The 27,188-nt window shown below is 34.2% G+C and overlaps 1 protein-coding gene and 1 long non-coding RNA gene across 2 annotated transcripts; both read left to right on the forward strand.

The window, feature by feature from the left end:
- The first annotated feature begins 896 nt into the window (after window positions 1-896).
- On the forward strand, window positions 897-7,798 carry LOC132640749 (ras-related protein RABD2a-like). The gene is made up of 8 exons (XM_060357505.1): window positions 897-1,122; window positions 2,597-2,669; window positions 4,320-4,367; window positions 4,496-4,543; window positions 4,663-4,734; window positions 4,809-4,964; window positions 5,042-5,145; window positions 7,501-7,798. Exons 1-8 carry the CDS (start codon window positions 1,109-1,111, stop codon window positions 7,595-7,597), a joined length of 612 nt encoding a protein of 203 aa, XP_060213488.1. The 5' UTR covers window positions 897-1,108; the 3' UTR covers window positions 7,598-7,798.
- Window positions 7,799-20,243: 12,445 nt separating this feature from the next.
- On the forward strand, window positions 20,244-22,594 carry LOC132642399 (uncharacterized). Its single transcript, XR_009583135.1, has 3 exons — window positions 20,244-20,493; window positions 21,268-21,321; window positions 22,044-22,594. It is a non-coding gene; the product is annotated as an uncharacterized LOC132642399 (long non-coding RNA).
- Window positions 22,595-27,188: the final 4,594 nt, after the last annotated feature.

Genomic DNA, 27,188 nt, shown 5'->3' on the forward strand with positions numbered 1-27,188 from the left:
ACCAACAACATGTGCAACAAACGAAGAAAGAGTGAAGAGTTTCCTTAATTGCCAACAAACAAAGAAAGAGCGGAGAGAAGAAGTCTTGATAGACAAAATTATTAGGTACTTGTATTGACGGGAGGTAGCAAGTACTCCGTGAATTAGTGGAAATGCAGGATGTCAATTTTTATTATTAAAAATAAATGTTGTTTTAATTATTCAAAATAATTTTGTCAAAATGAGTGTTGCTTTAGAAAATCAAAGGATATCAAATTTTATTACTCTTACTCCAATAAATGATACAATCCAAGAAGAAATAAATGTTAATTTGAGGAGATAAATTAGCCAAATACCTCGGTTACTTAATGTTATTAAATATTTAAAGGCATTTAGTTTGAGCATGATACTAGTAAAAGTAAAATCAAAGGGAAAAAGATGAGTTTAAACAGTAGATTAAATGAAATGAAATGCTTAATTAGAGCCCAAAGGTCTCGGTTCGAGCCCACGATTGCTCTTATTCGGGGGTGATTTTTAATTTTTCCTCTTAAATTGTTGGTCTTTAATTTTAATCCTTCACTTAAAATATCTCGAGGTTTTGGATTCGAACCTTGACTTAGTAAAAAAAAATCTCATGACAGAGTTCTTAGCAAAATTTCGTAAGACAAACTTTCGCCTTAAGACAGAATGTGCTTTAACTCTACCTTATAAGGCATAACTAAATTCTGCCTTATAAGATAGACATTTTACGAAACCTTGACTTATGATTTTTTTTTTTTTAATGAGAACTTAGAAGCTTGAATTATTTTCGGCCATTTTTTAAATGAAAGACAAAAATTAAAAACTAATTCCTTTGAAGGGCAATCCGTGCAAAAAAATGAATAAAATTCTGTAGGGATCGCTGCGCTGAGAAATGAGCCCTGCGTAACTCAATTTAATCAGGCTCCAATAAAAAACAAATGAAAAGAGGAGAAGAAAAAAAAAAAAAAAAAGCAAATAGTGCTCAAAATATTCAACGCCTTGTTTACGTGTCCTCATCATTCGACCATATCCCCCTTCCTCTCTTAATAATTCAGATTCAGATTCAGATTCTCGCCGGTAAATCCATCCACACACCGGCGATTTTACAATGAATCCTGAATAGTAAGTTCCTATTTATCCTTTTCCAATCATGTAAATATATCACCTTTTAATCTAATCTGTCCAGATTTCATTTTGTTTATTTATTTAGCATTCAGATTTGAATTGTGAAGTTTGTGCTTCAATTGAGATAGATAGCATCCCTATGTATTTTATAGGGTTATCGAATTTACCCCAAGTCATTAGAATCCGAATTAGCTGTTAATCTCTTGATTTTGGAACCATCAGCTTATAATCGAATCTGTCAAACATTTTCGACTTCCGTCTCATTTTCTAGATCAGTTCCAAGTCAGATAATTTCTTTCCATGTCATTTTAGGTGTACAATTTCTTTTAACACATGTTTTCACATCTAAGAATCTGTGGACCTAGATAACAGGTGGTTAAACCATCTTTCTCTCATTTTGTTCTCTATTTGTGCTACTTGTACATTCTGACAGATATGATCATCTCCGATTTTGTGTGACCGCACATCCATCTTAACATTCGCATCTCTTCAACATTCATCTTGTGGATAACATTCACGTGTACAATATTATTGGCCTATAAAACTTGCTTTGCACTTTGGTAGATATCTTCCTATCACATAACACTACTCCGGCACTCCATTTCGGCCATGCGCATAACATCTTCATTTGTCATTCTATTTTCCTGGATATATTTTAACTGTCTATATTTAGGTACCTCAATTCCATGTAATCTTACCTCAACTCACTCCTACCTCTTGTCTAAACTTGCAGCGCGTGTATACTGTCTTACTCCTACTTATCTTAGTACACTTACTCTCCAAAATGCTTCTCCATATCTCGAGCTTTTGATATAGATAGACGCTGATTCTTACCTCGAAATCGGCTGAAATTATTTCCGTCATATTTTTTTAGAAAAGTGATATTGCTCAAGAAAGTTGTTTTGCTTTTTCTTTGCGGGAATGGGGTAAAGTGGTTTAAGTGGAAACCAGTTTGATCTTAATTCTTGATTCTACTTCAGCAAAAGCTCGGTCTAGAAAACTTGGTGATGTGTCACTTAACATAGCCATAAACTGTATCAGGTGCACTCCAGGGAAGAGTAGATCCTGACTACCCCTGTCCCAAGTTTTTTATGCCAGAGTTAGTGGGTGATTATTTTGGGTATTATTTAGACGTGTTATCCATGTGTGATTAAACATGATAGCATATGATGAATGGATATTGAAGATTCCTATACCAAACTTGTCGTGGAGGCATAGTTAGTTTAGATTACTTTATCCTACCAAATTGGATAAGATCCTTAAACGTTCTCTTACTAGAATCCTAATTATCTTAACAGTCACACATAACCTAGCTATAACAGTGATTATTTTGTATAAGGAGTAATATTACTAAAATGAAAAGTTAATCACAATACATAGCGAAATATGTCATAGAGAGGCAGACTTTAAACATCTTGCAAGCTAATAGACTATATGATGTGATGACTGCATCTGTTGTTCTCCACTGCAGTGACTACCTGTTTAAGCTTTTGCTCATTGGTGATTCTGGTGTTGGGAAATCATGTCTTCTTCTGAGGTTTGCCGTAAGTTTTCTGATCATGAAGTTAGCTGTACTACTGCATTATCTCCTTTTCATTCTTTGTATTGTAAAAGATAAATGCTGATTTCTTCTTTTAACAAAACAAATGGAGGACTGAAGTCATAGGGAGCATGTTGGCCATACACACCGCATTTCCAGTTTGTGTTCTTTTTTGTTTACTTCTCTGTTAACTGTTATAGCTATCTATGAGCTACAGTGTTGTCAAATGCCAAAAGCATATAAAAAATGCCAAAATCCGTTGCGCTTCTAGCATAAACCATATTGATGAATGGAGTGATGTTTCACTCAAATAAAACATAAAAATGTGAACGGCGACGTCCACGGCAACAACAGCCTTCTTGATATTAAAATATCCAAGCTTACTACTGTATGGATCATATCTTTCCTTTGCGCCAACTTAATGAAGCTTGATTCAAAAAATCTCTTCTCTGTTTAGAATACTGCTCTTTATTTAGTGCTCCCTCTAGTCCAAAAGGACCGATGATTTATCCTCTAAAAGTTGGTCCAAAATATTGATGTTTCATAAAATCAAGAAGGTATTTGATTATTTTTCTCAAATTTGCCCTTGACAAATTCGTAATTCAATGTACAAATTTAATGATATTTGGTCAAAAGAAAAAAAAAATAGTAAAATAGTAATTAAGGGTATTTTAGTCAAAACCCCTTGTAACTTTTAGGAGTAAGTGAATTCCTTAATCCATGTGCACAAGCCTAAAACATCAATTATTTTGGACTGGGGGGAGCATCATTTTTATGCTAACTATAGTTTTAAGAATATGTCTGGTCAAAGTATTGCCTATGCACGGGCAATGCCTACAGAGGAAGGTAGCACATAAGAATATAATAGAGCAGGATGTAGTGACTTTTAAATATGAATCAACAACCAATTTATCTAACAGATACAGCTTATCGCCGAACCTTCTATTCGAAACCATGGGATTCATTGCATAAAAGCATATTAATCACTGTTGCTCTTTGTGGGAATTCTTAAAAGATAGGAAGGTCTCTGAATATTCATATGTTTCTTTGACTCTTAACTTCTGTTAGTGTCATAAAAGGGAGTTTCTTTTCTAAGTCATTGTGTTTGCTAATTATTTCCAGAGACATCTTCTATCTTTCCTCTTTTTGGTTCATTTCATTCACTGGAAGGGGTGGAAAATGTGAGATCCTCTCCCACCAGCGACGATCCATTTTTAGACTGTGGCTGGTTCTCTCTTTATTCACTTAACCTTGTGAACTCTGAAGATAGTCACCAGAATTATAACCTAAAATCTCCTTAAAGACGTTGTAGAGTTGTTCTAGTCTGACCTTGATTGATCTTGTGGTATTATGATCGTTCTTGATTACTTTTGGTAAACTACTTCTGGCATCAACTTAGTCCCTCCTTCCTAAGGCACTAATTTGATACTCATACTCTTTTAGTTTCATGTTCACATTGTAAACCTCTGAGTAACTGATGATGCATCTTGCTGCTTTATGGAGCTTCATTGTTAGAGATCTTTTAAGAGTGAAATTATATCTTGGATACCCTGACCTTGCAATGAAAATTTATCAGAATATAGTTTAATGTGTTTAAAAAAAAAAAATTATCTTCTGCAAATGGCACTGACTGTTTGTCTTCTACTTCCATCAGGACGACACATATCTGGAAAGTTACATAAGCACCATTGGAGTTGATTTTGTAAGTAAATACCATTATAGCCGATGAGCTACTTCATTTTTATATAGTTGGAGTCTTCTGTGATCTTATTCTGCCATCCCATTCTTAAATGCATGTAATTGCTCATCTTACCAAATCTTTTCATGTAGAAAATCCGTACGGTAGAGCAAGATGGGAAGACTATAAAACTTCAGATTGTAAGACTTCGCTTACTTGCATTTCTTTTTAAAATCTTATACATCACTGATTTTCTTCAAGCCAAACTTTTAATTGGAATAAAGGTCCTCGTGCTTCTTTCTCTTTTTACTTCATATAGTGGGATACAGCTGGACAAGAACGCTTCAGGACCATCACTAGCAGCTACTATCGTGGAGCCCATGGCATAATAGTAAGTGTTCCCGTAAAGTTTATCATCAATTGTTTTCTGCATCTTTTGATGTTTATTGATGGCCTCTTGGGTAGGTTGTCTATGATGTGACAGATCAAGAGAGCTTCAATAATGTAAAACAGTGGCTGAATGAAATTGATCGCTATGCTAGTGACAATGTTAACAAAATTCTTGTTGGGAATAAGGCTGATCTTACTGCAAATAGAGTTGTCTCATATGAAACGGCCAAGGTAAATCCATATTCTACCATATATTTAATTCTTTGCCCCTTAATTCAAACTATACTGATAGACCACTTCGTTCATAGGCATTTGCTGATGAAATTGGTATTCCATTCTTGGAGACCAGTGCTAAAGATGCTACAAATGTAGAACAGGCTTTCATGGCTATGACCGGTGCTATCAAAAATAGGTAAGCACACATCTCATTTCAGGTAGCAGTAAAATTCTAGTAATCTGTTGTAGCCTTTCTGATATGCTCAAGCCTGATCTGTGGTGCAATTTAGGTGCTTTGCTTTTTCTATATCTAATGCCTATATGCTTTTCTATCACGTCATCTTATATAAGATGTTGGTCCATAATACTGAGATATTTCTAGTTCAGAAAGTAAACATGGCCATCGTCAAGTTGGGATTCCTATTTGGCACTTTCAACCTGTAAATGACTGCTCTGGACCCAGTTATGGAACTATGATGCAATCTATAGCATAACAACAACGGCCAATTAGAAAAATATATTTTTCTGATGGATTCTGAAAGTCTATGGTTTCACTGGATCCACTAAGAAAATATATGTATTAAGATATAGCTAAGTGTGTCTACGCAGGCTGATTGTTGGTCGGTTCCGGTTTGAGCAGTCGCGGATCCAGAATTTTATGGGTGCTCAAGTATAGCTAAATAAAGTTGTCAAAACCACAACATATAAATGTCAACTAACTGAAATCTGACTAGGAAAATATTTTAACAAGTAAACTACAATATTATCATTTATTTATACTATTGTCATCACTTGAAAATGATAGATAATATCATATTGGTTTCACATGAAAATGATATTGGCAAAAAAAACAAAATGCTTCAACTTAACGACGAAGAAGAGAAGTTTACTTTAAAAAGAAAAGCTCTAGGTGGGAGGATGAGTTCAGTTATATTGTTGCGGAAGGGAAAGTTGTCTATTTTGGAAAAATAATTTGTGGGGTTGGTGGGGGGTACAAAAAGGAAAGGAAAATAAAGAACATCACCAGAAAATGACAAAAAAACATGTTGATGTGGGGAGTCATCCGGCACACACACGGATGTAAAATTTTCTAAATCCATCTTCAAGCCAAAGCACCCACAAGATTATCATGTGTTTCATGTTTCCTATTTGTTTTTTTGCTATGGGTTGCCTGTGTATAAATATGAATTCCAAGTCAAAGCAACGTGGATCAACCGTCCGCCCTGGGTTTGAGGCCAAACTGGGGCTGCTCCCATAATCCTTTTTTTTTTTTTTTCAAATGACTAATGTAAGTAACTAAATCAAAGCATTGGACAAAATGTAAAAGAAAAATGTCAAAGGTTATTGAGTTTCCAAACTTCGATTGTCAACTTGACATATTACAAAATGTAATTTGACAAACATTTCAAAAAGGTAGTCTTAAAAATTGAAACTTCCATTATCTTCACTGATCATTCAAACCTAGTATATCTTTATGGCTTCATGTAGACAATTCATCTTATGAGTTTGAGTTGTTCATTTGTTCTTTCGTTCCATGTTGATCCAACTTCCAACCTGCGAAGCAAACGAGCAAACCTTAGATGATGATAGAATTATCGGTACCTTAATTTGGTTGGGGAGAGGGGGGGGGGGGGGGGGTGTGCTTTTTTCTATTTTCTGTAGAGCGAGGGGATACAACAACTATGTGTACAAATGAAAATTAATGACAAATAGATATAAGTAGTTGGAACCATTCGGTACTACAGAAACTAAAATATCGGAGGCCCTAATTGAAGCTTGATTGACAAACTTGCAGAACTGTTTGAGAATCAAGAATTGAAAGATTGAGAATTCAGAGTTTAAGAGCATATTAAGAGAATCAAGAATTGAGAGATTTGAGAATTCAAAGTTTAAGAGCATATTAAGAGTTCTTTTTTTATTTCCTGGGCCTAAGTATGAATCAGAAGGTACTTTGAGATTTAGATTTTCCGAGCTAAAGTGTAATTTTCAAAAGGTAGAATAAAAGGGTAGAGGCTGTGGATTGATTGTTCTGGCCAATTGGCTGGAGAACTAGCCTTTTCAAATGCTACACTAACTGTCAGAGATCTGTTAGACTTTTTTTTTTTTTGGGTGCCATTGACAGCCCAAACTTCATGCATACATAATTGATGTAAGGTGTAAAGAAAACTTAGTGTGGTTAAGGCTGTTGTACACAACCTTATAAGAAAAGAATAATGAAAACAATCTTCTCAGCGAGAGCTAGAATTTCGTTCTAATTGAGCTCTTGGCTTAGCCCTGTTGGTTCACTCGTCTGTTCCTTTCGCCGGCTGGCCAGCCGTTTGTGGGCCTTTTCTACCTGGTTGGGCTTGTTAGTCTTGGGCCGACCAGGTCCAGTTGGTTATTAGTAGAGTTTCAGCTTTACTTTGACGCTATTGGAGTCAGTTTCAGCTTTACTTTGACGCTATTGGAGGCCTGCAAATGATCTTTTTGCATTTGAGAGATAAACTACTCTTGCCGGTTTTTCTTTTGCTCACTTCTATTGTTACTTTCTCTAATGCTCTTCAAAATGCAGGATGGCAAGCCAACCAGCCTCAAATTCTGCCAAGCCTCCAACAGTGAATATCCGTGGACAGCCGGTGACACAGAGTGGTGGCTGTTGCTCATCCTGAGTACCAAAATATGTTTGCTACTGTAATGTTTGGTTTATTGTCTCCCCCTTGTTATGTCTATTGTGGTTTGATTAAACATTAGCAAAGTTTGCTAGTATTCCAATATATTTTTTAGTCTGCATTTGTGTTTATGGAATAGTTTGTAATTCTGAACATGTCAATACTAGCATTATTTATCGAAGTTCCTTTGACATTGGACCAGCTTGTTGGTAGAAAAATGTTATTTAACGCAGAATAACGGTTTTCTCAGTTTCAGCACAAAGCTTTTGGTGTAGGTAAACATGCTCATAAATATCTATCAAGAAGAATGTTGCGAGTGAGTGTGATGTTTAGATTTTTTGGTTGGTCTGTAGCCACTTATGACTTCAACAGAAGAAAATGATTTTTTTTGCCCAGATTTCTTGTGCGTTATTTTCAGATCTCTTGTGCGTAAAAATAAAAAAAATTTGTAAAAAAGGCATAAAACTAAAAACGAATTTGTAAAGAACTACAAAATCAATTATATGAATCCGTTTGACTAGGCACGGAGTTTAAGAAAGAAGAGAAGATTTTTAAATTTGTAGTATTAAGTGAGTTAAATATATTTTGTGTAATTATAAAATCATTGCGACACAGATTAATAAGGAAATAAATTCATATAAATTGAAACGGAGAGAGTAGTATGTTTTAAGTCATGATGTGTCATATCTCTGCTCACTTTGCACACTTCTTAATGACTGTTATGACTGGGGGGGAAAAATTCATTGAAGGGCTTGTACAACTTATTTCCCTTCCAGATGCTATTGTTGTCAACATCCAAAAGTGGAAGATACCTCCCATGTCTTTTTACACTCACCAACAGCTCAAGCCATCTGGAAGTATTTTTGTGGACCAGTGGGGATAAATACTGAGAATTTGCAAGTTACCCAAATAATTAACAGATGGTGGGATATGCCTAGTAGACTACATGCCAAATGTATCAACCAAGCTGTCCCTGCTATTATTATTTGGGAACTCTGGAAGAGGAGAAACACTATGAGACATGAAGGGAAGGTGTCAATCACAAAACTCATTTACCAGGTGATGCATACTTTGATTCAATTCATGAAGGTGAGAAGGAAAAATTTTAGGTATGCACCATATAATTGGAGTGTGATCGTTGAGGCATTACAGAGATATTCTCCAAAGATAAGAGTAACACCAGTGACTTGGAGAACTCCAGATATTGGATGGATAAAAGTCAATACTGATGGAGCCTCAAGAGGAAACCCGGGTAGGAGTTCATGGGCCTTTTGTGTAAGGGATGAAAGGGGAAATGTGATACAAGCACAGGCCAGAGAAATAGAGGATCTTCAAAGCACCAACACCGAGGCAGAAGCCCTAGCCATTTTACAGGCTCTCAGGTATTTAAAAGACAGTCAATGGGATCAAATAAGGATAGAGACAGATTCACTTTTGCTGAAGAACTCTATTCAAAGGACATGGGAAATTCCTTGGCAAATCATTACTATGGTGGAAGAAATTTGGAGAATAAGTGAGGAAAAAGTGGTGGTGATAGAGCATATTTATAGGGAAGGAAACAAATTAGCAGATCACTTGGCTAATTTAGCTTTGGACACAGGGGACATACAATTCAATTCCTTTCATGACATGGAGAGCCACTGTAAAAGAATTGTGAACAGTGACAAATTACAGCTGCCCTGTCTAAGAATTAGATCATGTTAAGGAGACTGAATATAGGGGGAAGGTGGGAGAAAAGGAGGTCCTCACACTCAAATCCTTTGGGAGGAGAATGTGAAGGATGTGGTTTACACTAACTGTTTGCTAATGGTTGCAGGTACACAAACTAACATAAATGGAGGATTTTAATTCAACAGGTACCACAAAACAACCACACTGAAGGAATACCAACAAGCAGCGAAACACAGTGTAATCAGGATGTTGAGAAGTTTTACCAGCATAAATTGCAACTGGTTGGAGGCACTTTTGACAAATGACAGGAAGTGGAATTATTGCTCCTAATGATTGAGCACATGGAACACAACAGACCTCTTGAGTACACATGGGCATACAGTTTCTATTTAGTGGTTGTTTCTTAGTTGGTGGTATTAGCACCCCGGGATGCTCATCCTACTGAGAACTGGTCATTAGTTAGAAAATGTACTGCCTTGGTGCATATAGAGGGCCAAATATAGAGCATGTGAGATATAGAAACAGAAGTTCTTTATGGAGCAATTATTTCAAATTTCATTCTATTAGTAATTTTTTAACAATTTGTAATATCAAATTAAGACAAGTTATAAGTCTTAATTTGATCATTAGTTTAAATTTTGTATTTTCATTAGCCTTTTGGCTAGAGTTGTACAAACTTCTGGATTTTTTTGATAAAATTTATAAAATTAGCCCTAGGCCAAAAGCCTAGTGGACTATTATTAAAAAAAAAAAAAAAAACTTATTTTTAGATAAAGACCTATTCAGATCTTATCTTTTTTCCAACTTAAAAATGCCATGATATTTTCGTTTTGCTTGAACTTATCTTTTTGCTTGAACTTACGTAGTTAAGCACTAGCTGGTGCAACCATTTACTCCACATATTCAACTGGAAACGCGGCCCTAACTATTTTCGACTGTAAATGTGCAGAATTGCTTTAGCCCGTTCTTTTTTGAGACTGAACTAGATGAGAAATTGATGATCCTCCATTCATAGGTTGATTTTTTCTTACAAATACCACTCATATTTAAACGTAACTCGTTTATCATGCTTCCGTAATTGTGTAAGTTGGATTCTGTCATAAAAAGTAAAAGTAAATTGTGTTACAAACTATTAAATAAAAAAATAATATATTTGATGCTAGAATATATTTATTCCTTATCATTTGTTTAAGCATGCGGTGCGGTACCTCTTTGGGGTGAACAAGTAGGCAAAAGCAAAAGGTAGTAGCTATATAATCCTGGGAATTACCTCAATCATTGCCTTTAAAGGTTTTTGGGTTCAATCCTCAAATTTCATAATTTAAACTCTTAAATGACGTCACAAACCGTAACATGAAATGATATCAGAGTATGTAACTAGACGTCTGACGTTCAAATTTCACTGACATCCGTTATCAAAATATAATTTACCCGTGTTGGATCAAGAAAAAGAATTGGAGCAACACTCCAGAAAACGGTCGCAAACATAAATAAATAAATATTTTCCTATAAACTACCAGTTTATACTTTTAAATGACAGTTCCTCCGTTCAAACATATAAAGCAAGTCCACAGATACGATATACATAGTTGGATAAAAAACCCTGGAGGCTACTCCGAACTAATTGTCAAAGAAAGGGATCATCAGTTCTTATTTCAAGATCACTTTCTTTATTCTACTTCCATTAAGAGAGGAAAAAAGTTTGTTAGTCAGATAATGCAATCTAAAAGAAAACGAGAGAGACCAAGTTAGTCAATATGCACTACAAGAAAGTAGGGATACGACGACGTTTATTTGGTGACATTTGAAATAAATGTCGGAAAATAAAGAATTTCTTGACATGTATGGACGAATGTCATAAAAACAACGACAATTGGTGCAAAATGTCGTAAAAACAACGACATTTGCTACAAAATGTCACTAAAATAACGACATTTAATGTAAATGTCGTTAAAATAATGAAATTTAATACAAAAATCTAATATATTATGGGATTTGTTAAAAAATGTCGTTTTTAACGACATTTAGCAAAAATGCCGTCAAAGCGATGACATTTGATACAAAATGTCAGAATATTTTATGACATTTGTTGCAAAACAACGACATTAAAATGTGGTGCAATTTAGGTGCTTTGCTTTTTCTATATCTAATGCCTATATGCTTTTCTATCACGTCATCTTATATAAGATGTTGGTCCAGAATGCTGAGATATTTCTAGTTCAGAAAGTAAACATGGCCATCGTCAAGTTGCGATTCCTATTTGGCACTTTGAACCTCTAAATGACTGCTCTGGACCCAGTTATGGAACTATGATGCAATCTATAGCATAACAACAACGGCCAATTAGAAAAACATATTTTTCTGATGGATTCTGAAAGTCTATGGTTTCACTGGATCCACTAAGAAAATATATGTATTAAGATATAGCTAAGTGTGTCTACGCAGGCTGATTGTTGGTCGGTTCCGGTTTGAGCAGTCGCGGATCCAGAATTTTATGGGTGCTCAAGTATAGCTAAATAAAGTTGTCAAAACCACAACATATAAATGTCAACTAACTGAAATCTGACTAGGAAAATATTTTAACAAGTAAACTACAATATTATCATTTTCTAACTATATAGAAGCACGGGTGGGATCGTCGTCCGTCCCCCCACAGAAAAAAAAAAGTGGAATATTAAAAAATCAAACAATATTCATGTAATTTCCAAAGTATCTCATTAAGTCAATAATGATGGATTTATTGTCACATGCGTATCAACCCATTAGTGGGAGCAAATGAAATTATTGTACAGCAAATAATATGGATCCCATATTATTGCTTTTCTTCAAAAGGTTAAGTAGCGAAACCATACAATTTTCTTTATTTTTTTATATTAGCTTAAAATCTAATCTAGATATTGAACTGTTGTATTTGCTATTCCACCATGTCATTTATTTGTTATGTTTACTAAAATAAATATACTTAAAATATTTATATTTTAAAATAAGATAGAATTTAATTACTTTTTCATTTTTATTCTTACTCTAATAAATGTGAAAAGAGGTTAATGTCGTAAAAGAAAAAATAATATCAAATGGAGATCAACTAATGAATAAGGTAAATTAGTCAAATTCTAATTCTAATTGACGTTTCCTTAAAAAAACCACGCAAAAGACAACATGACAAGTAAAATGAGCTAAATCGAGAATATTTACCAAAATTTAAAAAATAGTAGTTCTTTGTTTAAATAGAAAATCAAATTTCTACTTTGTTTGGTTTTAAACATGTAAAATTAATTTAACAATTTGAATCAGAATCATCCAAATCAAAATTTGAAAAAAAATAATAAGTATTTTACACCTTTAAATTAATCGAATTAAAACTGAAAGCATCAACTGATGCTTAAATAGTGCTATTGTTTTATCTCAAAGAGAGGAAAATAGTTTCCTTTTAAATAAGTCTTCTCTTTTAAAAAGTATTAAATAAATTTTTGCCGACTTTGTATTCATAGCAAACACTAATATAATAAAGTTTTGGATACGGAGCACAAACTACAATGTTATATTAATCCTGTTTATCAAATTTTTACTTTGTTTCGTTTTAAACATGTAAAATTAATTTAACAATTTGAATTAGAATTATCCAAATCAAAATTTGATAAAAAATAATAAGTATTTTACACCTTTAAATAATCGAATTAAAATTGAAAGTATCAACTGATGCTTAAATATTGCTATTGTTTTATCTCAAAGAGAGGAAAATAGTTTCCTTTTAAACAAGTCTTCTCTTTTAAAAAGTATTAATAAATTTTTGCAGACTTTGTATTCGTAGCAAACACTAATATAATAAAGTTTTAGATACGGAGCACAAACTATAATCTTATATTAATCGTGTTTTGAACATAGTATGTATATATATATATATATATATATATATATATATATATATATATATATATATATATAAATATAAACAGTATAAAGTAATAATGTAAAAAAAAAATGCATCCCATATTAAAAAATCAAATAATATTCGTGTAATTTTCAAAGTATCCCATTAAGTCAATAATGATGGATCCATTGTCACATGCGTATCAACCCATTAGTGGGAGCAAATGAAATTATTGTACAGCAAAAAATATGAACCCCTTATTATTGTTTTTCTTCAAGAGGTTAAGTAGCCAAATCATACAATTTTATTTTTTATATTAGCCTGAAATCTAATCTAGATATTGAACTGTTGTATTTGCTATTCCGCCATGTCATTTATTTGTTATGTTTACTAAAATAAATATACTTAAAATATTTATATTTTAAATAAGATAGAATTTAATTACTTTTTCATTTTTATTCTTACTCTAATAAATGTGAAAAGAGATTAATGTCGCAAAAGAAAAAATAATATCAAATGAAGATCAAATAATGAATAAAGTAAATTAGTCAAATTATAATTTTAATTGACGTTTCCTTAAAAAACCATGCAAAAGACAACATGACAAATAAAATGAGCTAAACCAAGAATATTTCTTCGGTTAAATAGAAAATCAAATTTCTATTTTATTTCGTTTTAAACATGTAAAATTAATTTAATAATTAGAATTAGAATTATCCAAATCAAAATTTGATAAAAAAATAATAAGTATTTTACACCTTTAAATTAATAGAATTAAAATTTAAAGTATCAACTGATGCTTAAACATTGCTATTATTTTATCTCAAAGAGAGGAAAATAGTTTCCTTTTAAACAAGTCTTCTCTTTTAAAAAGTATTAATAAATTTTTACCGACTTTGTATTCATAGCAAACACTAGTATAATAAAGTTTTAGATACGAAGCACAAACTAAAATGTTATATTAATTGTGTTTTGAGCATAGTACGTATATATATATATATATGCATAAAAATAGTACAAACTTATGTATGTTTATTAGCAATATAAAATATATATATTATTACTATCCTAACACAACTACATATATATATAAATAAACTATAATTTAAAATATTGCGCACGGGCATACTCCGTCTAGTAGTCATATATATACTATGGTCCGTGGCAAACTTAGCGCCCAATGGTTCCAATATTAAACGACGGGCGCCCACCAATCAGGTTACAGTAAGTTTTAATTCATAGGACCAAGGTCAAGAACTAATGTAGCTTAAAAGGTAGGAATAAGATTTACATTAAATATTAATTGGATTAGAATACAAAGCATAAAGTAATTCGACAATTTATTAATTTCAAATATTTAGATACTATTTTTTTGCTTTTTATAAAACTTCCCTATTTCATTTGTATTGTGTATAATTTATAAATAACAACTAAAAAAAAATGTAAATAGTGTATTCGGTTGCTGTTTGTGCAAAGATTTCTTTATGAATTTCAAAGATTAGATATTAATTTTTTTCTTTTTTGGGCAGGGACATCGAGTGAAGGGGATAAACATTGGATCTCAATACAAAATAGCAGTGTTTAACACCTGAACTAATACTCAACTATTTAACATAAAAACTTGATTTGGTCGTTTGTGATATTAATTTCATTATTTTGACTAAAAAAATCTGAATAACATGCCAAAAGATTGACCTCGAAAATTAATAATAAACAACAATTTCAAACTGGACTAGCTTTTGCTTTAAATAAACTTCATTATTTAAATAATTTATTGTTGATTACAATGCAAGTGTGCGGTTGTATGGCGTTTTAGATAATTCAATTATTTAAATTAAGAAAGAATCATCGCGCACCTTACTTTGTTATATATACGACTTATTCTTAGGTCATGAGAATCATAAAATAAAGACCAATTTTATGGTAGAGCCTTACGCAATTATGCAATCACATGTGTGAACGATCAAAAATAAGAAAATAAGTTTTAAATTATAACTCAGATATGATTGAGTTCCATGTATGGAATTTTGAGATAACGTGAAGAAAAGATAAAGTAGAAAAACAAAATAAAAGATACTCCCAATTAGGGTGGAGCAACCAATAAGCTAAGGATTAGACATAAGTCAATAAATTTGGCTTAAACGTTGTAATTTACTTAAATTCATTTAATATGGATAATATATTCAGAACCAGTAAGTCAACAAAATTATGATTCAAAATTCATGAACTAAAAATTCTTGTTCCGCATCTTCATATAATAAATAGTATACCAATAAGTATTATGATGGAGATAAAAATACTAAAAGTTCACGTGCTTTAGTCAACTGGATATAATTAAAAAAAGACAATTATAATAGGATTAGTTATTAGTAATTAGTAATGTGAATAATTCATAAGGTATGATGGTTACTTGTTGAAAATGTCAAATGTTCAAAAATGGAAGCCGGCGCCATGTAGAATAATAGTAGAAGATTTGAAACTTCTGCTACGTGAGAGTGATGGAGAAACCTAGCTTTGACTAGTATTTATACTATTGTCATCACTTGAAAACGATAGATAATATCATATTGGTTTCACGTGAAAATTATATTGGCAAAAAAACAAATTGCTTCTTCAACTTAACGAGGAAGAAGAGAAGTTTGCTTTAAAAAGAAAAGCTCTAGGTGGGAGGATGAGTTCAGTTATATTGTTGCGGAAGAGAAAGTTGTCTATTTTGGAAAAATAATATGTGGGGTTGGTGGGGGGTACAAAAAGGAAAGAAAAATAAAGAACATCACCAGAAAACGACAAAAAACCATGTTGATGTGGGGAGTCATCCGGCACACACACGGATGTAAAATTTTCTAAATCCATCTTCAAGCCAAAGCACCCACAAGATTATCATGTGTTTCATGTTTCCTATTTGTTTTTTTTGCTATGAGTTGCCTGTGTATATATATGAATTCCGAGTCAAAGCAACGTGGATCCACCGTCCGCCCTGGGTTTGAGGCCAAACTGGGGTGGCTGCCATAATCTTTTTTTTTTTTTTTTTTGGTTTTCTTTTCTTCTTTGAGTTAATACCATCTCTTTTTTTTTTTTAAATGACTAATGTAAGTAACTAAATCAAAGCATTGGACAAAATGTAAAAGAAAAATGTCAAAGGTTATTGAGTTTCCAAACTTCGATTGTCAACTTGACATATTACAAAATGTAATTTGACAAACATTTCAAAAAGGTAGTCTTAAAAATTGAAACTTCCATTATCTTCACTGATCATTCAAACCTAGTATATCTTTATGGCTTCATGTAGACAATTCATCTTATGAGTTTGAGTTGTTCATTTGTTCTTTCGTTCCATGTTGATCCAACTTCCAACCTGCGAAGCAAACGAGCAAACCTTAGATGATGATAGAATTATCGGTACCTTAATTTGGTTGGGGAGAGGGGGGGGGGGGGGGGGTGTGCTTTTTTCTATTTTCTGTAGAGCGAGGGGATACAACAACTATGTGTACAAATGAAAATTAATGACAAATAGATATAAGTAGTTGGAACCATTCGGTACTACAGAAACTAAAATATCGGAGGCCCTAATTGAAGCTTGATTGACAAACTTGCATAACTGTTTGAGAATCAAGAATTGAAAGATTGAGAATTCAGAGTTTAAGAGCATATTAAGAGAATCAAGAATTGAGAGATTTGAGAATTCAAAGTTTAAGAGCATATTAAGAGTTCTTTTTTTATTTCCTGGGCCTAACTTCATGCATACATAATTGATGTAAGGTGTGAAGAAAACTTAGTGTGGTTAAGGCTGTTGTACACAACCTTATAAGAAAAGAATAATGAAAACAATCTTCTCAGCGAGAGCTAGAATTTCGTTCTAATTGAGCTCTTGGCTTAGCCCTGTTGGTTCACTCGTCTGTTCCTTTCGCCGGCTGGCCAGCCGTTTGTGGGCCTTTTCTACCTGGTTGGGCTTGTTAGTCTTGGGCCGACCAGGTCCAGTTGGTTATTAGTAGAGTTTCAGCTTTACTTTGACGCTATTGGAGGCCTGCAAATGATCTTTTTGCATTTGAGAGATAAACTACTCTTGCCGGTTTTTCTTTTGCTCACTTCTATTGTTACTTTCTCTAATGCTCTCCAAAATGCAGGATGGCAAGCCAACCAGCCTCAAATTCTGCCAAGCCTCCAACAGTGAATATCCGTGGACAGCCGGTGACACAGAGTGGTGGCTGTTGCTCATTCTGAGTACCAAAATATGTTTGCTACTGTAATGTTTGGTTTATTGTCTCCCCCTTGTTATGTCTATTGTGGTTTGATTAAACATTAGCAAAGTTTGCTAGTATTCCAATATATTTTTTAGTCTGCATTTGTGTTTATGGAATAGTTTGTAATTCTGAACATGTCAATATAAGCATTATTTATCGAAGTTCCTTTGACATTGGACCAGCTTGTTGGTAGAAAAATGTTATTTACGCAGAATAACGGTTTTCACAGTTTCAGCACAAAGCTCATAAATATCTATAAGAATGTTGCGAGTGAGTGTGATGTTTAGTTTTTTTGGTTGGTCTTCTGTAGCCACTTATGACTTAAACAGAAGAAAATGTTTTTCTTTTCCAGATTTCTCGTGTGTTATTTTCAGATCTCTTGTGCGTAAAAAGACTTCTTGTAAAAAGGACATAAAACTAAAAATAAATTTGTGAAGAACTACAAAATATATTATATGAATCCGTTTGACTGGACACGGAGTTCAAGAAAGAAGAGAAGACTTTTAAATTTGTGGTATTAAGTGAGTTATATATATTTTGTGTGATTATAAATCATTGCATAAAGGTAAATTGATTTCAAATATAGAAACGGGTCATTTTTGTTGATACGGATTGATAAGAAAATAGATACATATAAATTGAAACGGAGGGATATGTTTTAAGGAGCCCGCAACCTAAATGACCCAAAATGTGATGAAAGCTACCAAAATGCCCCAGTTAAAAAATGTGACTGAACTACCCTTTGTGCACTAAATTAGTGCGCAATATGGGTTTAATAAAATCCCTACTAGCTTCATTTTCCAAGCTACTCTTCTTCACCTCCTCTATTTTCACTCTTTCAACATACTTTAGCTCTCCCCCCCCCCCCCCCCCCCCCCCCAACCAAATGATGTCTCAAAGCTCTGAAACATCAAACTTTGCTATAGAACCTGATGTTTGTGAATGTGGTAGTTATTGTAAGCTAAAAACATGAAGGACCAAAGATAATCCGGAGCGTCTTTTTGGAGTTATAAAGTGCCCGAAGTAAGTGTTTTTACAATTTTTTAGGGTTTAAATTTTTTTCACATTAATTACATATTTTACTTTTAAAAACTGATTTTCTTATAATGTTTATAGGATATGGGCAGTTGCAAACATTTTCTTTGAGAAGATAGCATTCCCGTGGATGAAACGGTGGCGGCGAAGATTAAAAAGCCTTCTGTTGATAGAGATACCGCAACTTCACGTATCTCAAGAGATACCGTGAAGTTTGATTTGCAATTTAAGCTTATGGAAACGAGAGAAAAGATTAATCTTTTGGAGGTCTTGCTAAAATAATCCAAAGAAAAACAAAGTTTTCTCAAAGCTAACCTTAGAGAAACTCAACACGAGAAAAATGCATTGACAGAAAAACTGAAATTTTGGAAGACTATTTGTGCTATGTTGTTGTTGTTTATTATTTCTATGTATTTTGTTTATTAAGTTTAATATTTCTATGTAATTTTTTTTTCTATGTATTTTCTATTTGTTTTGTTGTTTTTATGTACTTTGTTTTTGTTGTTTATTATTTTATGTACTTTGTTTTAAGAAGATTATTTAAATTAATAATAGAATATAACAATCAAAGCAAATTAAAAACATACTAAAACTATTCAAATTGGTGACTTCATCATAAACCAGTGTTTTAAAAGGCGTTTTCGGGGCGAGCCCTGGGGCGGGGCGTACCAAAAATGCCCTGGGGCGATGGGTCGGGGTGAAAGTCTCCAAAGGCGTACGCCCAGCAATTCGGGGTGTACGCCTAGGCGTTTGGGGCGTGTTGGGGCATAAGCCCAGAAAACTTCTTCGAACTAAAATGAAATTTGTTTAATAAGTCCTTAATATAATGCCCAAATTCTCAAAAGTCAACATGTAATTACTCAAATATTTTAAAAAGGAAATGAAACATTAAATTTAAAAGTCAAGACCTTTTTTTTATTGCTAGAATGCCTAATATATATTCTTTTCCAATTATTTATCTTGTCTTCTACTATCTCAAAAAAGTAATGAGCAGTCACTTGTACTTGTAAGTAGCGTATAATAAATTGTTCTAATTAGTTTTTTTGTGGGGGGTGGAGCATATATATATATATATATATATATTCTTTTTCAATTATTTATCTTGTCTTCTACTATCTCAAAAAAGTATTACATCCCGTGTTCTTATGTATTGGAAAGTGTGCGAGTTAAATGATATTAGTAATGGACACGAGGTTATTCCCCCAAGCGTATGGGTGGTTAAAGCGATGGTACACATGTATCGTAAGGATTTGAAGTTAAACCATTCTAAGAAAATAAATTTTGTCCAGGTTCGAAATTAATTTGATGAAATACGGTCCAAGTTATAATATCCCGTATTTTTGGACTAGAAAATTGAATCGTCCAACAGGAGCAAATTTACCCGAGCCCGGAGAATTCGATCATATCCAAGGATAAAAATCAAGAGCTCGGTGTATACAAGGAATGAAGTCCCAAAATGATTTAAGACAAAAAAAAAAAAAAAACGCGACGACGATGATTGAAAATAATATTTTGTGTGTACCAAAAGAGACTATGGACTAGTGCTACGTCACATAATCATGGAAATGGGTATATGAAGTGTATTAAAAATAATTGGTATTAAAATGAATTGAGATCAAGAAATTAATTATGGTATTAAGTGAGATTAAATAAATAAATACTATTAGCAAGTTGCCACTTGGCATTAGATAATTAAAATGGTAGCTGATACATGGCACTAACTAGGCCAATAGGTGGCATCATATTGGTGCTAAAATATCATGAGTCATTAGCACATTTATGTACCAAATGACACGTATAAAGGTGGAAAATGGTCCTTAAGACCTTATTTCATTTCATTTGCAATTGGAAACAAGGAAAGCAGGCTGTTCATTACATATTATTTCTAAGAAAACGTTCAGGTGTTCAACAACACAAAAATATAAGAACACAAAAGTAGTTGCTGAATTTTCATATCATCTTCTCCTTCCTTGATAGCTAAGTGATGGCATAAACGTTTTGGAGTGTTGTCACCCTATTGTATGGCTGGTTTTGAAAGCATAGAGCTGGGATTCTAATAAGGTGGTCTAGAGATTAAGGTATGTTTTATCTCCGTATCTTTCTAATTAAGTTGGCTATGGAAGAATTCCCTAGTTAAAATGGCGGAAATGGTGCTACAAATGTATTAACTAGTTTGTTGATATAATTGCATTGTGGGCTGTTTGGTGGTTATTATAAATTATTTGATGTGCTGGAATATCGTGGGATTGGCTGTAGTTGTTGTTGTTATACTATGTATATGCGGAAATAAAGAAGTATATACGAGCATCAGTATAGGAATTTGTATTGGGATGTTTTGGAAGTGACTTAGGAATGGATTTGATTCTATTTTGAATATGTATTTGTTAATATTATTATTGGTATTATGATTGATGTTTTGGCTAAATTGTGGGAATTGATGAAATAAACCCGAACTTGAGAATAAAATCGTCACTTGGAAAGAGTTGAGTTTGTGGGCTGCTTTTTTGTTATAATCATATGAGATAAGAATAGAATTTGTAGTAAATGACTTCTTTATCTTATTGAGAATGTTATTAAGTTAAGAAAGAAGTATGCAAAAGGTGACATGGGTTGTACAGATCCTACTTCAAGCTAGACGATCACTATAAAGTATTATGAGGTCATTGTGGATATATATGATGTGTTGTTGAGATCTATTTTTGTCATTTTGGCTGTTATTGTGATATATGGAATTCGGAGATACTAGCGATATTAGGGAGATGCTACCTATTTCGTTTTAGGATCAAGTTATCAATTGATATACACGATATACGAAAGCCATCTAAAGTCATACATGTATTTCCTTGTCATAGGATTAGCATCAGCATTACGACGAGTTCATTTGGGTTTTATATTGGCAACTTAAGGTATGTAAAGTTAACCCTTCCTTCTTTTTGGCATGATCTTTGTGAGACTAACAGACGATGTGTATATGGTTCCAAAGAAATTCCTATTCTTAGAGCCACTAGGATGGCTAATGTTCTTGATTCCCAGAACTTACTTTATTATGTTTTGATACGTACATATGGTTCCAGAGTTCTATTTTGATATAATTCACAGTGACATTCGAAAGGTATTTGATATGACTATTGTCTTGATTTGCAAATGATGGTTCATTTTGATTATTCCATTGAGTCTCAGATATGATTTAATTTGCATATGGTTGCTCACTACTCTGCTCGTGCGTGCCTCAATATGTCCTTCACTGAGTCCCGGGCCAGGACACGTTTTCGTGCACAGTTTCACTGCATTATTCACCGAGTCCCTCACTAGAGGGCCGGGACACGTTATATATATATATATATATATATGATGTGATGATATGATGGTGTGATAATGTGATGGTGTGATGATGTGATTATGGCGCCAAGGATGGTATGTGGCGACCTTATTCATCGAGTCCCTCACTAGAGGGCCGGGACACGTTATATATATGATATATGATATTGATATGCATGATTCTCATTTCATAAGGCAAGTGTATTGATGTTTTAAAAGTCATACTTGTTTCTGGTAATCTCTATTTCAGTTATGATCCTCTTTACTGTATTTCATCCTTTCTTCGGGGGGCTGCGTTTCATGCCCGCAGGTACAGATAGTCGGTTTGGCGATCCTTCAGCATAGGACTTTCACTCAGCTGTCTTGGGAGCTCCGTCGTTCCGGAGCCTAGATTTTGGTACAGACTTACTGATATGCATATATATATATGTTTTTGCCCAGGGGTACGACGAGGCCCTGTCCCGTCATATGTTACTGTTGATACTCTTAGAGGTCTGTAGACATGTATGTGGGTGGTGTACAGGTTTGATCAGCTGTGTCTATATGGTTATTGCGGATGTTCTGTCGTGGTAGCAGCCTTGCCGGCTTGCATATGTTATCGTTTCGTAGTGGCAGCCTTGTCGGTTTGCGTAATGTACTGATATGTAGTGGCAGCCTTGTCGGCTTGCGTAGTATAATGATATATATACAGTGGCAGCCTCGTCGGTTTGCGGATGTTATTTCAATATGATTGATTGAGGACCTATAGTATCAGTCCGGTTATGTTGTCAGGTACATGTGGGTGTCCAGCTCGGGCACTAGTCATGGCCCACGGGGCTGGGTCATGACAAAAAGTAACGAGCAATCACTTGTACTTGTAAGTAGCGTATAATATATTGTTCTAATTAGTTTTTTTTTTGGGGTGGGGGGGATGGAATATATATATATATATCACCTATTTATAATTTTCTTCAATTTTTTACGCTATTTCACCTATTTAAAAATATTTATTATAATTATATCATTTTATAAAATACTAAAAATTAAAACCCCATGGGGCTTACGCCCCGTGCCTCGGGGCTTACGCCTCACTGAGGCAGACATAAAACGCCCCGCCTTACGCCCTCGCCTTTTAAAACACTGTCATAAACTAAAAATACAAATTAACCGCACGAGTCCGAAACTTAAATTACCCAAAATCTAAGAGAGTGAACCAAAATAACCCCTAATCATTATCAGAATAGAAGTCCTCAATATCGTCCTCAGAACAATATTTTAGTTTCTTATGACATACCTTTTTTCTGTTGATGTTAATTCTCTACTTATTGATGATGCTTGTTCTTCGGCCAACTTTAGCATGTAAAATCTACAATGTCTTGCTAGCATTCTGTTGTTTTCTTGTCTCATTCTTTGTACGGTAAGCTCGCAAGTTTCTAGACCTACTCGAGGCATGGTTATTGAGTACCTTGTTGGGATTTGAGTGTTGAGATTTTTCAAGTCACGAACAAGACGTTCTGATTCAACATGCCGATGTGCCTATTCTCGGAGTAACCCCCAAAAATATTCTCGTGGATCTGAATATTTCACGCTGCAAAAATCATTATTACGCTCTATAAGAAGGAGGGGGTTTCAAATCGTCTAGTTTAAAATCATTGTTATCAAGAAAACTTGTTTCACTGGAATAGCTGCTATGATTTGAACTATCATCACCACTGCTATTCGAATCCTTTGGAAGGAATAAAGACAAGCTATATTTCTACTACTCGACATTGAATATGTTATAGTCTAATAACAAATGAAAGTCTACTTATATAGATGGAAACCCTCGAGGGTGTCATTATGACCCTACCTACTTACTTTATTATAAAAAAATATTAATCTTCATCGGACATCTCACAGTCCGAATCCCACTTGGATCTGAATCTTACATAACTATGTTGACCATATTCTACCCTTAAGTAACCATGTTGACCATATTCTACCCTTAGGCAACCATGTTGACCACTTCGACACTGTTAAGGTTTCTCTATTCTGGGATGGAGGATATACTTGATGACAATAATACCGTTCGTTATAGTATCAAACCAAAAGCCCATGTAAAGTTTCCAACAACCTTAAATTACGAAACTCACTTACCTACACAAACAAATGCACACTGATCCCACAGAGTATGGATTATCTGTAATTGGTAGATATCCACACAGCGTTTCACAAGGTTTAGTGCTTAATGGAGTGTGGAATATCAATGATGATGACTTTTTGAGGGAGTATTTGAGGGAGCCTGAAGAATATAGGGATTTAGTCGCCATTTATGTTCTTGAAATGTATATAGAAAAGATACCTGAAGAAGTCCCTCAAGTCCAGCCTACTCATGATAACACTTATGGGGACTTTAGCTCTTGTGGTCACATTTTGAGTGGTCAAGTGTCGCTGGAAACTCTAAGCCAGCAATTTAATCAAACTTACACTGAAAATTGGTAAATATCCATTTTAAAATTATTATTTTGTGTAGTAGCACGCGTTTATTAATTTATTGGTAAATATCCATTTTTAGTATCTTTGTAGGGGTTATACACCTGATATGAGCAATATTCGGCAAAACTCTCAGTTCGGTGGAGCTGAAAATTATTCACAAAACTCACCAGTGGAACCAAATGTTGATTTTGGGCAATCCACTCAGTTCGGTGGAGATCTTTCTCCAAACCATGTCAATATAGATCAATATCGGTAGTTTTATCACCTTGATATTAAATAATCCATATATATTTGACGTTGGTGTCATGACTTAAACCGATGAGCTGTGACGAGTGCGTGACCTCTAGTGACCAAACACCACTATACTCTTATCTGGATAATACTGAATAACAAGGGCCCATAAGTAACTCTAATTGAACTTATACTGGCTCATGAAAGGATGACATCATGAACTCTGTACAATCTGTATATATGTGTGTATATACATACATACATATATATATATATATCTATCTATGTACTGAAAGAACAGTGCAAGCCAACTAGGTCGCTACATATGCTGTACACAAAAGAATAGAAGCCGACAAGGCTACATCATCTGTCGAATACATACAACTGTCTACAGACCCCTACTGGAGTATAAAACTGTAGAAAGGACGAGACAGGGCCCCGTTGTTCCCATATACTTATACATCTCAAAAGAATGGCATACCAAAATAGACTACAGCTCCGGATAAAGTGGAGCGCACTGACCACCGCTGGATCGAGGTCTTACTAAGGACCGCCTGTCTGTCTACCTGAACCTGCGGGCATGAACGCAGCCCCCCGAGCAATAGGGGAGTTAGTACGGACAAAGCTCTGAGTAATGCATAAGAACAACATAAACATAAGGATAATGAAAGGAATCTAGATCTCAAAGATCAAACTGACTAACTGAATACATCTGTATGTCTGAATATCTGTAAGCATCTGAATAACTCTGTATAACTGAAAGTACCTCTAAGGTCACATGATATGCATGCTCTCTATGAAAATCATGTATATGCATGGAGGTCATAGTGCTGAGGAACGTTCAGCCCGATCCATATATCATATCCCATCAGCCTCTCTGCGACCATCATCATCATTTTATACATTACTGCGGAACATGCAGCCCGAAATTTCAAGACCCATGAACAGAAGGAACAATCATAAATGGGGTATATGAACATCAAAGACTGCAGTACTCCTAGTGTTTCTAAGAGTAGAGTAATATGGAAGCTCGTTTGCTCGGTTGTTAGTTCATATCGTAAGATCATGCCAAAAATGAAGGAAAGGATAGCCTTAACATACCTTTATGTCTTCTTAACTACTAAACGTTTTCCTCCAAGATGCAAAATCTACATTCAAGAGAATTCATACTAAGGTTAAGTCTTGAAAATATTCTCAAGTCCAACTAGAATAATAGATGAGCTAACGAAACTTGAGCAGCACTTCCTCTAATTTACCGACTTCCACCATATTACAAAACAACTCTCAAACAACAATAACAACATCCACAATACCATGATCAAGAGGTTTCACTCAAATAATATCCATTACAAACCTAAAACCTCCTTTCATAATCAATTTATAACAACAGCTTCAACATAACCCCTTATACACTCGTATACAACACTTCCTCACCATCATTATCATTACTCATAACAAAGTTATGCTAAAAACATGCTAATAATTATGGCTTAAGTTCATTTAAACCTTAAAATATCATCAACCTCATATTTGAACTCTTCCCTCCAATTTCCCTTTCCTAAATATTAGCATAATCACAAGATAAACTCATCAGTATAAAACTAAGATGAAATCTTACCTCAAAATTCAAGAACACTTCAACTTCCAAAGTCACTTCACCTTAAAATTACCCTTCGAAGATTTTACAAGAAGAAGGATCAAGTTTGAATCTCCCTTTGTAACCCTAGATACTTTGGTCTCCACTTTGATCCTTATTTTGGCTTGGAAAAGTGTTGGGATATGTTTGGAGAAGTTTCTAGAGCTCTATTGAACTTGGAAGTGTTTTTCGAATGACTAAAATGAAAAGGGGACGTCGTACTTAAATTCTGAAATTTTCCACCGACTCAGCTTATATGGTCTATATAACTTGGCCGTGTAATATTATACGGCTAACTTACTGGCCGTATAACATTATACGGTTCGTATAACTTGGTCGTATAATGCCAGCATCATTTCTGCCTCTCTGATAAAATTCAATATCCTTTCCATATTATTATACAGCCAACCTGCTGGCCGTATAATATTTTACGGTCCGTATAATATGGCCGTATAATACCACCTGAAAATTCTGATTTTCTGCTAGATTTTTGTATTCTTATATACGGTCCATATCTTAAAATACGGATCATATCCCACTTACATGACCTATACACCATATTATCCATAAACAACTCTTGATGAACCTTCCCGCTTTGATCCATCTATAAACACAAGTCAAACATGCCCTACCTAATATGTTCTTGCGACAAATCCGGATGTCCAAAACTAAGACACCAACATACTTCAAATCTCGATGTGCAAAACCACAAGGTGTAACGTTCTTCCCCCCTTAGAAACATTCGTCCTCGAATGTTAAACTCTTAGGGATTCTACAGAAATTTCGCCAGGGTTTCCCCTGTAAATATACCAATCCAACCTGTACACAGCAACCCAAAATAATGCCACACAGGGACACATGCTAAAATATACAACACCATGGCCTCACACGACCAATCACAATAACTATAAATAAAACCAATACCTGGGGGAGATGATGACTCACACTGAGCCTCCTGGGATAACGGAAATAAGTACGAGTACTTAGCCTTCATCTCCTCTTCAGCTTCCCAAGTCATTTTTTCAACATTATTATTTTCCCAGAGTACTTTAACGGAGGCCACATCTTTAGTTCGCAAACGACGAACCTGCCTATCCAATATTTCCACTAGGGTCTCCTCATAGGATAACTGCT

The sequence above is a fragment of the Lycium barbarum genome, chromosome 5 (assembly GCF_019175385.1).
Source record: "Lycium barbarum isolate Lr01 chromosome 5, ASM1917538v2, whole genome shotgun sequence".
Taxonomy (NCBI): Eukaryota; Viridiplantae; Streptophyta; class Magnoliopsida; order Solanales; family Solanaceae; genus Lycium; species Lycium barbarum.